A 13,380-nucleotide genomic window follows, 5' to 3' on the forward strand; every position below is an offset into this window, starting at 1 on the left:
TCACGTCACAGCAGCTAATCTTTACTGGTACTTGCTCAGAGTACACACATATTGGTATTAAACAACCAATATGTGTATAACAGGTAATAAAATCACATATTTTAACAAGGTTACCTAATTCAATCTGGGATACTTACCTTCATAGGCAATTGAGAAAAAAAAACAAATCGGACATGACTTGAAATTAAAACCGAGTCACAAACTAAGAAAGACACCTAGATTTGGAAACTCAGTGTGCCCTAACAGTGGTATCATTTCATATATCTGTGAAATTACTAGAATGTTCTCGCTGTACCTGACCCTTTGTTGTGAAATGAATCATTAATGACTTATGAGATTTGGTTAAAACCTGTCTTTGAAAAAAACAGACATATTCTGCCGTCTGTGCAAACAGAAACACACTGTGCCCTGGACCCGCAGTCTTGGATCACACTGATCCGTGATGCGCTTTATTGATCATCCTACACAGTTTTGCTGTTTGTTGTTTGGCTCCTCCTCCGGGGGTGGTCTGAAAGTCTGCTTGTTTTCTTATCTGTGTTTTCCCACATGTGTACAGATATGCCACAGCATCTTTTCGCTCATGTTATCAGCTCCACACTTCCGCTCTCCCTCAGCCTTGAACTTTGCACTTGACATGTGTGCAGTTTTTGTGGGTTTGACAACATGTGGGCAGGATAACGGAGCTGTCTGATACCTGCTGCTGTATTTTACAATCACACTTTTCACAAAAAATAGGCTTATCAGGCTAGAAAAACAGATACCACAATGTATGGCCATAGTATAGACCCTGTAGTCTGATTTTCCGTCATCTGAGGGGCAGATCATTTTAATCTTACCAAATCTTTCACATTCAAATTGAAGTTATGATTTTGTGGGAATTTGTGTCTCAAATGAGAACACAGATAGGCACCAACTGCTTCTGAACATGTTAACAAAGACCTGATGGAAAACTCGATTTTCCGTTGGAACAATTACAATTCAGCTCAACTTAACGTACCGCTCTTTTTGATTTATTAAACTCCTCTTACTTGACAATGCTTTTCCAAAATGTGTACAATAATGGGCATTTCAATTAAGAGGGAGGGATTGCCAGATTTCCTGGGGCATTAATTAATGTGCATGACTTTGCAATAGACTTGTGGTCATAAAAAGAAAAAACGTGGAAATGTTTTCCCCTTTGTGTTTCCAGGACGGAAAAAGAAAAAAAGATGGATGACCTGTTTTCACCGCGACCCCGGTTTTCCAGGAAAACTCTTGCTTTCTATAGAACAGATACAGAAGCACTGAGAAAAAAGAAAAACTGCCCTACATTACCAGCCTTGACTGCATACATAAACCATATGGTCATGATAACAACAGAGAGAAAGGTGAGACAAACCCTGTGAAGCTTTGCTGTACTGTAATCTATCTATCTATCGATCTATCTACGTAGGAGGAAAGGTAAAGGGGTAAAGCGCCGATTCTGAGCAATCAGCAGTATAAGCAAACCACTGTTTCACTTTACTTGAGGACTGATATTTTAGTGGAAAAACAGAGTTCAAATAATAGGTAGTTGAAATGCCCGAGAGCACGAAAACTAGGTCACACGTTAGAAGAGTAGCTAAAAATCTGGCTCAAAGTGGATCAGCACTTGAAATTATTCTCCAACGTCAGGCATGGAAGCCCAAACCTTCGAGCAAGTTCTAGTTGAATATATCTGAATATAGTTATTAACATCTCCACTACTTGATATCAGAGTGATATTGTGAAATTTCTGTTCATCAAACCCAGCATTTACACATAAGCAGTAACAGCCAGTGAAAGGTAAAGAAGCCCAGATTTAGAAATGATTATACTCAATACTGACTGAAAAATACATCCTCATACAGGCACTGAAAAACAGACTCCAGACAGAATAGATTCAATAATAAATAGAAGCATTTATTTATGTACAGCATGTGTTGAAAGGGTAAAACATCATTACCAAAAACAGTGAAAGACAAATATGTACATATATCAACATTGTATTTACACTTAATCAGTGGTTGGTCAGTGGAAGGAAAGCTGACTTGAATGGTAGTTGTGCAGTCATTAACTCACACTACAATTAACTCTCTTTTAGGCATAACCTCACCTGCATGCAGCATTGCCATATTCCTAAATCATTCCCTTTTAAACAGGCTTAATTGTTGATTTCATATCCACTAGTATACGAGTATCAACATGAACATCTGAACAAAAGGTTTAATCATTAAAAGGCACACATTTCTCTTTAATTCAAATAAATGAGCTCAAATAGCCACCGAAATTCCCGTCTCAAAGTCACAGTAGGGCAAACGGAATTCCCGTCAGGGATGCTAGACCAAGGCAAACGGGCCCTAGGGGAGGACATAAATGTACACGTGCCGCTATATGGAGCATTAGACTCAGCCCTGTGGGTCACACATGGCTGCACGAAAGCTGTTCAGCCTTCCAGGAATGTACTCCTCCTGAAAGAAAAGGTTATGAAAATGTCCAGTACATAGATCATAAATCAGCAGTCTGGATCTGAAAAGGACCCCGATGGACCGTGTAGTGACATGCGCAATCTGAATCTTTTGTGGTGTGAAACCTAATCGATGCCAGACACACCGTGCGCTGTGTTTTCACCGAGATGAACGGTGAACTTTGTTTCATTTCTAATGTTTTTGCGCTACTTCTGAAACAGCTGCTGGTGCAGTTCGCCCCAAAAAGCACACAAATTGTTATGGGACGCAATGAGGTCACAAAGGTTCAACTTGTGCACGCATGACTTATGCTATAATGAACTTAAAAGGAAACGTTTGACAAGTTGGTGAACTCTGTGTGGTAAATATAACGCGACTTAACTAAAGACAACAGATAGTTTACAGTTACAGTTGAAGTAACACACTCCCCCCATTGGCTAACTAATTACACATTTGATCTTACTTGCTTTCAATTATAAATAGTACAAGATATATTAATGCTCCATCAACAGCTTGTCACTTTCTACTGGATTGATATTTACAAAATGTGTTTTGCCTGACACTGGCTGGAGGATTTGATCATTTAAAAGTTACAATGATGCATGAAAAGCGAGACATAACGCGGCAATGACACTTTCCTCCAATTCTACTATCGACATCACAGTTTGAATATCATGCATAGAAAAATCGACTGAGAAGTCCATAATCTCACGATTTGGTATGTTTTTGGAAATGGAAGTCCTCCCTGAAAACAGCTTTCAACCTGTTTTTCCACTGTAGAGCGCTTGTTTGTCTGTGAGGATATAGTGGTTAAAGGTTGGCAGACACAGGCTTTGACTGCCATATCTTTGTAATGCGTGAGGTAAAAATGCTCAAGGACTTTGAATGTAGCTTATTGCAGAGGCTACTTTCTCCACTCTGCCCGACAGTTCTCAGTTTTCATTGAAGGTTGGATTGTCTGCTTCTTCATCCAAGCTCACAATTTGTCTCTGATGAGGTAAAAAAAATGAAAAGGATGTCAGATATCACAGCCCGTATAAGCTAATTATAACATTATATAACATAATGTAATTTCACATTTGAATTAATATTGATATCTTAGCAGTAACTTCTCAAACTTACTTTTGGGTAGGAGTAACCATCAGGACTGTGGCTCCTCCAAATGTGCACCTGGTCCTCAGTGGTTTTCTGATAAACAGGGTTGTCAAAGTGAATTGTGTTGGTGTTCCTCACCCTGTAGTTCCTCCACAGCAACACACCACCAACAGCCAGCAGACAAATGATTGCTGTTTGAGAGACAGAGATCCAGAGTGAGACGACACATGGTGGCTGGGTAATATTATCAAAAATAGTTGGTATTTGAGAGACAGCGTCTGCTAAAGTTACTCACCCAGAGGTAAGATGAGGTAAATAGCTAATGCAGAGGTAGGGGCAGTCTTCGGGGGATCAGAAGCTAATGCACCTGCGACATCTGAGGGAAAGATTAACAAAACAATCTAAGTTAATGATACATAAAGCCGACCTGCATACAGGCGGCCAGTCACGTTGCTGAGAGTGAGAGTTACTGACAGCAAAACTGAAAAGATCGAAAACATGCAATGTTATCACGTTGGCAGCTTGCCTGGAGAGGTAACTGGAGTTTCAGTGGTGGCCTTCAGGATTTTAGGCTTCTGTGGCTGAGGCGAGGTTGGCTTTGGTAAAGGTGTGGTGCTCCTGATCGGAGGCTTTGTGGTGCTCCTGATCGGAGGCTTTGTGGTACGCGGCCTTGGCTTGGCGACAGTGCTGGTGATTACAACTGGCACTGCGGTGGTGTGGACCCGAGGCTTCAGTGTGGTCTTTGGTGTGGTTCTGGGTGGCACTGGTGGCAGACGAGGGGGGTGGGTAGCTGGAGTCTGAGGCTGTAAAGGAGCTTCAGCTGTTGGCACAGCTAGTGAATTACACAAATAAAAGATGATAATTAGCATAGCAACCACTTGAACTATTTAACATTTAAAATGATCATTTCAGTGATGATTTTGCAATTTTCTTTTTGACATTATACAGCATTTTCTCTGTGACCGTTTACCCACCAGGCACACATGCTCTCATATCACTGGCAAGCATCATGTTATCTGGACAGACACAGGTATATTTGGGGGGATGTCGGCCCACTTGAGGGGCAGCCAGGCACATGAATTCACAGCTGCCATTAGCCACCCGACACCAGTCTCTTCCTGCAAAGGAAAAGAAAATGAAGTTTTAGTTCAGCAGTTTCACTGTTTAGCTCCTGTCAAGTCCAGCCATTTTCTCAGTTTTATCTCCGTTTTCAGTCCTTGTGCAAACTTTCATTCATTTCTACCATCTTGTGGTTGGTATTTTGGAGTAACAGCTGATCAGCAGTAGGATCCATGGAGCAGCCACAGTGCATGCAGTGACAAAGAGCGACTACGACACAGACAATCTTTAGCTGAGAAAATGGTGACAAAGATGTAAAAAATCTCTATATAAAGTTCACTCAAACAGCTAAAACAGGTTTGAGTTGTTTTCTATGGTGAAAATTCCCCACTTCTGAGTAGCTGTTTCTCTCAGAATTACACAGAATTACACAGAATTACTCAGAATTCTTCCCTGGTTCTCCAAACTGAGAAGACTTTAACTACTGTCTGCTGCAGGTAAGTAGTTATTCGATATTTTCAAGCTCAGATACGGAGAATAACCAGTTGTATACGGTCTCTGATCTGATCAATCTGAACTATTGTGGGGAGAGCGGGGCCTTGACAATACTCGAACCACATGTTGTTTAGAACCAAATTGAAGATGAAGTAGGGTTCTCAGACAGCAGGTGCCGCATAGAGATTGGGTTTGGGCCACATACCAACAGAATGATATCGAGAGGTATAAGAAGATCTCACAAACTTAGGTCATTGGGAATTTCCGTGTATGATGCTGTGTACATGTCTCTGTGTCGCTCCGATCAATAAATTCCCCATAAGAGGCTGACAAAGACCAGTCTGACTACTTCACAACACCATTATAGGTTAAGTGCATCAATTATTCCAAAAAACTTAGACTAAACATATTTAGCTTTTAGTCCAAGGCTTGGTCGACTACCTTAAGCTTCCAGTGCTCGGGAAAGTTCTGGTTTTGCTACTTTTCCATCAAGAAACATTATTATTTAAAAAAGGAAAAAAAGAAGATGCTGAAATATGTTTATTTATTGCAGATGTGACATACTGTCACTGTATCAAAGAAAACACAAAGTTCCCATCATTAAATAACTAAATATTGACCTGATTACTGAATTAATAAGTCTAGTCATAAAGGTTCTTGTTTTATATCAGTACATTAAAGCATATTACCAGCACTTTGGTTTTTCAGATGTGTAACTTACCAGCAGGTTGCTTGAGGTTATGGTAGAGGATGATGTCCTCTGGTGATGATAGGTGCTCTGCCACCGGTGTGATGTCATCACCTGTCAGTCTGTTTGCGCTGAGGATGGCATTATTGCTGACATCTGTCCAGAACACTTTTTCCTAAAAGAGTCCCAAACAAGGACGGGTTATCATTTAGGAAAGAAACGGTGAGAAATACCTCAATTTACATTCAGTGAGGGGTTTATGGGATGTTGTGTTTGACGTCTACCTCGAAAACAGTGAGTCCCAGTGGGTGAGCCAGCCTGTGCTCGTCAATAATGAGGGTGCGGCGACCACCGCCTTGGACATCGATACTGGAGAGAGTGTGCAGCTTAGAGTCCACCCAGTAGAGCCTCTGGTTTAGCAGGTCTGGGGGTTTGGAGAGGAGGGGAGGGGTGGCAGGTCAGACCAGAGTCACCACCATTTATTATGCACACATGAATAAATCAACAACTTGAAACCACGAGGGACACGAATGTCTGAGTTTACCAAGTGTGATGCCATTAGGCCAAACAATGTTGTCGGTAACCAGAGCAGTGCGGTCTCCTCCGTTAAGACCTCCCTTCTCAATTTTAGCTGGATTTCCCCAGTCGGTCCAGTAGACAAAGCTGTGAAGTGAAAAAATTGTAAATGACATCACCAACACATTGTCTCATGTGGATAGTACACACATAGAAAGCTTTTACTGCTAGCTTACTTGCTGTGGGGATCGACCACAATTGCACGGGGTTTAGATAAACCTTGCTGGAAGAGAGTTTTGCGGCGGCTGCCATCAGCAGTTACCACAGAGATAGTGCTGCGAATGCTGTCGGTCCAGTAGAGGTTACGATGAATCCAGTCGAAGGCGATTCCCTCAGGAGCATCGATATCATTACCGATCATAATGTGGTGATGAGAGGAGTCATCAGCCGAGTCCATCGGAGTTCTGGGTTGAAAATCAAAACAGGCGTCAAACAGGAGTACAGAAAAACAAAAACACTACCTTAATCCTGGTTTCAGTATTGCTCACCTGTAGATTTTCTTCTGGGAAATGTCAGACCAATAGATCTCTTTCGTGGCAATGTTCATGTCGAGAGCCACAACGTTCTTTAGACGGGGGATTACTCTTGTGTATTCACTTTTATCCAACGTCATCTTTCTGACTTCATGACGGTTGGTGAAGAAAAGGTACGCTATTGTACCTACAAAATCAAAGTTGGAAAGTTTCTTTTAGTCGTCTCTAATAAGTCCATTAAAAAAAAAAGTAAAACTCAAGTTAGATACATTTATATGGGAAATTGTATTTTAGCAATGGACTGGACTACAGAGTGCGAGCATGATTCAGTCTTGTCACCACAACTACGCCCCTGTATCAAACAGCTAATGGTACTTATAGCCTCTATTTTGCAAACACAGTGAAATATTTTTCAAATAACAGAGACAAAAGTAATGTCTTGTGCTAGCTAGAGCTAGCTAGGCTAAGTAGCTACCGCTTTTTGAGGGAAATAAGAATTTTGAGTGTTGACTTTATTTTCATCAATCATTGCGTGGCTATTCTGCATATATTTTTGTTTGTTTGTTTTTTGAAACATTTAGTCTTTTTTTAAACTATGATATCATCATAGTTTACATTTCTTGCAGTTCCAGGACTCATTTCCAGTCCTAAAGGACTAAGCAACATACAAGTAATATCAATTCTTTATCTCCACAAATGCTACTGGACAAATCAAATTTGGAATAGTTATTGATCTTTTTTCAACATTTGACAGTTAAAAAATAACTCATGCTCACCAATGGCCTTGCAAGTCTTGGTTGCTGGGTCAACTTGATAACCCTCCTCGCATTCGCATTTGTAGCTGCCAATCTGGTTGATGCAGATTTGACTGCAGGTGTCTGGGTTGGCACACTCATCAATATCTGATGTGGGGAGAATAAAAAAAAAAAAGAGTTGAAATTGAAATAGAACACAAAAGTCCACAAGAATTACGAGTTCTTGCTTTATCTGAAAGCACAGGCAGTGACGGGAAAGATTTGCGTCATGGTAAACAAGCCAGTGGCATCATTTGTTAATCTGAGTAAAGTTCATGTTAGAATGAAGCCTGCAGAAAGAAAACTGATGTTTAACTATATAACAGCTGTGTGGTTTACCTTGGCAGCGTTTTTTGTCGACTAAGGTGAATCCAGTTGGACACAAGCACTCGTAGCCGATCATCAGGTCTTTGCAAACGTGAGAGCAGCCGCCATTGTTGTAGAGACACTCATTGTATCCTGCCAAGATAAGAAGAAGAAAATAACTTTGTTATTGGGTATAATCAGAAGTCTGAAGCTGCAGAGACCCTAATTAGATACATGAAGTAGTAATTAAACAGACAGTTAAGGCCCTGTGTACTCACCACATTCCCGAAGAGGCTCATCTGACCAATCCCTACAATCGCGTTTGTGGTCGCACACTTTCTCCATGCTTATACACTCCCCACTGCGGCACTTAAACCTTGTCGGAGCTTCACAGAAAGTCACTGTGGATAACGGATTGAAAAAAAAAACATGACATCAGATGACACAGATACAGGTGTAGATGTTACTCATTGTACAACTCCAATTCCCCAAAAAGCGGTGACGCTGGGTAACATGTAAACAAAACCAGAATGCATCAATTTGCAAATCTTCTAAACCATTATTTTTATTCACAATTGAACATAGAAAACATTGCAATTGTTGAAAGTGAGCCATTTTACTTTTCATGAAAAATATTAGCTCATCTTGACAATGACGGCAGCAACACATCTCAGAAAAACATCTCATAACAGGTCAGGAGCAAGGTTGGATGTAAAAAGAACACCTTAGAGAGGCTGCGTCTCTCAGAAGCAAAGATGGACAGAATTATGCAAACAAAATGCATCTACAAATTTTGGAGCAATATCAGAATAATTTTCCTCAATGTAAAATTGTACGGACTTTGAAAATTCCATAATTTACAATATATATTATCATCAAAAGATTCAGACAATCTGAAGACATGATTTTTTGATGGATATCACTGACATGGACTCTTCCAGAAATCATTGTCTGTAAACACAGTACACTGTGCCATCCACAAGTTCAGGTTAAAGCTCTATCATGCAAAGGAGAAGCCAGATGTAAACATGATTTTGAAACGCTGCCATATTCTCTGGGCCAAATTTCATTTAAAAAGGACTGTGGCAAACTGTTTTTAAAATTTAAATTCTTAGTGGAAATAATGGATGCTGCCTCCTCCAGATGAAAGAAGGGAGGGACCATATGGCTTGTTACCAACGCCATCCAAACAACCACACTAAAGCCTCGTCTTTTTAAGGGCAAGCATAAGCACAATCCTAAACTATATACTGCATCTATTACAACAGTACAGCTTCATAGTAGAATAATTTGATCGCTGGACTGGTCTGCCAGCGTTCCAGGGATTTCATCAGCTGAAAACGTTTGGTGCATCATTAGCAGCTATATACAAGAATGAATGAGACACAATTCATTCATTGTGAATGAGACACAATTCCTCTCCCAAATGTCCAAAACTGATCGACTTCTCAGACTTCTTTTTTTTTAAATCAAAGTATTTCTCACTTCCAACATTGTATATGTTTTCTATGCTCCACTGTGAATAAATATTGGTTTATGAGATTTGCACATAACTGCATTCTGATATCCTATACAACATTCCAACTTTTTGGAATTGAGGCTGTATTTAGCTGCCAAAGGGGAGAAAGTGTAGAAGAGATTTGTACCATTGACGCAGCCAGATTCATCGCTTCTGTCTCCACAGTCATATTGATTGTTGCACTGGCGGCTGCCATGAATACAGGTGCCATCATCACATTCAAACTCATCAGGACGGCAGGTGGTGTGAACTAGAGGGATAAAGAGATATTTCACAATATGTGGACTGAAACTAATGGCAGAACAGAAAAAAACAGAAATTAATATGAATGTCATACTTACCACAGCCAGTTTCATCAGATCGATCAAGGCAGTCGATGTCTCTGTCACATTTCCAGCTACTATGGATACACTCTCCACTGCCACAGTGGAACTCCAGGGAGGAGCACTCGTGAGTGGCAGGAGAGGTAGTGCTCTTCATGCCGCAGTACTGGGGCCACTCGTCCGAGCCGTCGAGGCAGTCAACATCACCGTCACAGGCCCACAGACGTGGAATACAAACCGTGTTGTTGCACTGGAAGGACGCAGAGCTGCAGGTGACGGCTGGGCATGAGACCTCGTCGCTGCCGTCGTCACAGTCTACATCGTCGTCGCACACGAAGGACGAAGAAACGCACTGGCCATTCGTGCAGCGGAACTCGGCGTCTGTGCACTGCTTGGCAGCTGGGAGAGGGGTTACATGACAGGCTGATAAGAGGAAAATAATTCTGCCTATTCTGAGAAAGCCTGACAAGAGAAACTGCGTGCTTACCACAGTTCTTCTCATCAGCTCCATTCACGCAGTCAGCTTTTCCATCGCAGCGCCAGGTGTTCGGTATACACCGGTTCAGGCGGTCTGTGCAGCTGAACTCTGTTGGTTTACATGTTCTGGCCACTAGACATGGGAGAAGAAAACACCCCAGAGAAAATAGTAACTGATTCCATCTTCTTTCCTCTGAAGGATTTGGGAAGTACACAAATCAAAATGTTAACTATTCTAACCAGACATCACATGATACTCACAGCAGGTACCAGGAAGTTCATCTGTTCCATCTCCACAGTCATCTATGCCGTCACACACCCATCTCACTGTCATACATTTCCCATTCCCACACTGGAACTGGTTGGATCCACACGTTATCAATGCATCTGTGACAGACAGATACGAACATGTAGCTCATCTGACCATCGTAGCATTATTGTACAGCCCCTGTCATCAATAAAGCCACACCATCAGCCTGGCTAAAAGCACCACAAATCACAGAGTAAAGTGGCTTCAGTTGACTTTAAAGGCTGCCATCCCATGTTCGGTTTTAGATATATTGTAACAGAGGAACTTTGGCTTCAACAAAGGTAAACATGATGATAGTTACAGAGTGTTTCTAGAGGGGTGCGTGGCGGAGAGCTATATTCTGGTACAATGCACACACAAGGAAATATGAACAAACTGAACTCCATGTTGTTTAAAAAGCAAAAAAGATAAGTAGTCAGGAAGCTGATGATATGGACAGTTCATATCCACAATAGGAATCCAATTTTCCAGCATATTTGGTCCCTGCCAGCAAAAGCACCGCAAACACGAAACCGACCTCCCATTTTCAGTGAATCTAATGAAGCCACTGAACCAGAAGAATCAATTAGACTGTACATGAAAGAAGCAGCACTTCATGAAAAGATACGGGAGGCCATTCCCCTCACTGACCCCGGGAGCTTGGAACCCTGGATCGCCACCTGTTTTGTGCCAGAGGTCAAAGGGACTTGTTTAACAGTGACAGCAGTTTGGCTTCATAAAATAAGTGGGTTTTTTTGTTTGTTTTTTTTTTTTTGCTTTTTGCTGTGAGTTTTAATATGAAATATTTAAGCTTAAGTGTTTAAATCGGTGTGTGCACCATGAGAAACAATGGATGGAAGGCAAGCCATGAATTATGGATCCTTACACATCTCAACTCATACTGTGGTAAATCCTAATGGCCTCTTAGTGAAGTGAAACATCTGGTGCCATCAGTTACAGTTATTGCTTTAGCAGTTAAATAAAGGCGGGTGTTATCTCATTGAGCTCCCGAGGTCTCCGGAAACTTATAGTATATTATGATTCCATAATTACAAACGGGCAACCTATTTATTCCTTTATGACTCCACGTGAGAGACCGTGTATCACTGACCTTGTTATAAAGATAATAATCACTTTCATGATGACTAACATGATATTTACAAAAGGATTTGTAAATATGTAGGGGAAATAAAGCCTATGGGACAAAATCCTGACATTAGAAAAGTGTGATTTCAAACTGTCCTTTTCTCTGAAATAGATGACATGTTACTAAACTCAAGTTCATGCTGTTTATTTACTTAATAGGCTTAAAGTTCAGACCTTGAAAGGCAAACTGAACCAGGTGGCAGCATTATTGATTGAGTGGAAGTCGGATGTTGGGAAACTAACAAGTGCCCATGCTCAGGTCTGCTACCAGATCTCTGGCATAGCAAACATGTCCATCTGATTGGCATAGGGCTGAAAAAGCTTAAACATTCTCTTACACTTTCTCCTCTCAGGTCACGCTTGCTGGTCAGAGAGCTGAGTGAGAGATGGACTTTTTAAACAAATAAGGGAATTGCTTGAAGATTTCTTCTCAAGGTGGCACGGATAATGTTTCTCTGTCCAAATCTGAGCGAAAGAAAACATTGTGATACTATGTTGAGGTGCACAGACTGTTAATGACACATATCTTTGGGACTGGCATTGAACTACAGGTGACAACCAGTTCCAACTTGTTTAACCACACACCAACTCCCATAACCAACATACTGGGAAGGGAACAGGCTTGACAGTGTTTTCTCTTTTTTTTTCTCTAAGTGGAAACTGAATTAGAGAAGTTTCATTCGTTTATACTCTTCCAGCCTCCTGTTAATATGCTAGATAATTGCATAATTTTGGAAGATGTGCACCTGTGATAAAGGAGAAAAAATTCCAACTGATGTCATCCAAATGATGCCATATTTGATTTTCAGCACATTTTCCCTCATTGTGAACAGTTGAAGTTTCCAGAACCGGCTTTCCGGAAACCCCGCTTGACCCTTTCCCTTCTTTTCTTTTTTCTTTTTCTTCCCGTAACATAGGCGGCATTCCCACAGCTCAAAGCTCATTGGCTGCAGAATCTGATACGAGTTGAGCCCCGCGCATGAATGAAAGCAACAAGACGTGAAGCGCCTCATCCAAAAGCCGGCTTCAAGAAAAGAAAAACGAATATTAAATTATAGCCTAATATGAAGTTGGGTTGTCTTTTTAATGCTTGAAAAGGAGAGTGGCATTTTAAACCGAAACAGTACAAAGAATATCCCGCTATAAAGCCTATTCTTTACAAAATAAGCATTTCTATCAATACGATCATGATTAATTACAGATGCCAAGTCAAAAATAAGGATGAACAACTTCATAACTACTTCATAACATTCAGATCAACACATATATCTATCTATCTATACATACATATATATCTATATATATAATGATATATATAGATGTATATTTTTAACTTACTTGTCTGATGAAGGAGGCAGAAGAGAATGTGCAGCGAGGCGTAACACAGGAGTCTCATGTTTCTGGGCCGCTCTGGAAGATGCGTCCACACTGAAGCCTACAGGTCTCTGCTTAATTCTAACACCGCTGTCTGTGACGGGACTGCACCTGCACCAGTTGGTATTAACAGTAACTGTTGAAGCACGAGAGATGCAATGTAGTATTTGACAACATCAGACCCATTTCAATGTGGTCCAAGGGTGGGTGGGGCCGCGGGGGGCCCCGGGAAGCGGAAGGCGGGGTCTGGGGGATGGTGTGATTCCTGAGGTACACACCCTCAACAATCGTGAGGCGGGGC

At 41.2% G+C, this 13,380-nt stretch overlaps 1 protein-coding gene across 1 annotated transcript; it reads right to left on the reverse strand.

The window, feature by feature from the left end:
• Positions 1-1,899: 1,899 nt before the first annotated feature.
• On the reverse strand, positions 1,900-13,253 carry ldlra (low density lipoprotein receptor a). The gene is made up of 18 exons (XM_072369718.1): positions 13,044-13,253; positions 10,532-10,657; positions 10,281-10,403; positions 9,812-10,192; positions 9,598-9,720; positions 8,230-8,352; positions 7,985-8,104; positions 7,628-7,753; positions 6,867-7,038; positions 6,555-6,782; positions 6,347-6,465; positions 6,087-6,226; positions 5,836-5,977; positions 4,535-4,678; positions 4,087-4,392; positions 3,856-3,936; positions 3,588-3,751; positions 1,900-3,454 (listed from the first exon to the last, which is right to left on the reverse strand). The coding sequence occupies exons 1-18, from the start codon at positions 13,099-13,101 to the stop codon at positions 3,398-3,400; spliced, it is 2,733 nt and encodes a 910-aa protein (XP_072225819.1). The 5' UTR covers positions 13,102-13,253; the 3' UTR covers positions 1,900-3,397.
• Between the last annotated feature and the right edge of the window lie 127 nt (positions 13,254-13,380).

This window comes from Leuresthes tenuis, unplaced genomic scaffold, assembly GCF_036924035.1.
Source record: "Leuresthes tenuis unplaced genomic scaffold, fLeuTen1.0.hap1 SCAF_17, whole genome shotgun sequence".
Taxonomy (NCBI): domain Eukaryota; kingdom Metazoa; phylum Chordata; class Actinopteri; order Atheriniformes; family Atherinopsidae; genus Leuresthes; species Leuresthes tenuis.

Coding starts and splice junctions, on each gene's coding strand:
- ldlra (XM_072369718.1), bottom strand. CDS start 13,101: ATGAGACTCCTGTGTTACGCCTCGCTGCACATTCTCTTCTGCCTCCTT. Junction 10,193..10,280: donor AGCTGATGAGAAGAACTGTG/GTAAGCACGCAG, acceptor CCCCTCTCCCAG/CTGCCAAGCAGTGCACAGAC. Junction 3,455..3,587: donor ATGGTTACTCCTACCCAAAA/GTAAGTTTGAGA, acceptor TTACCTCATCAG/AGACAAATTGTGAGCTTGGA.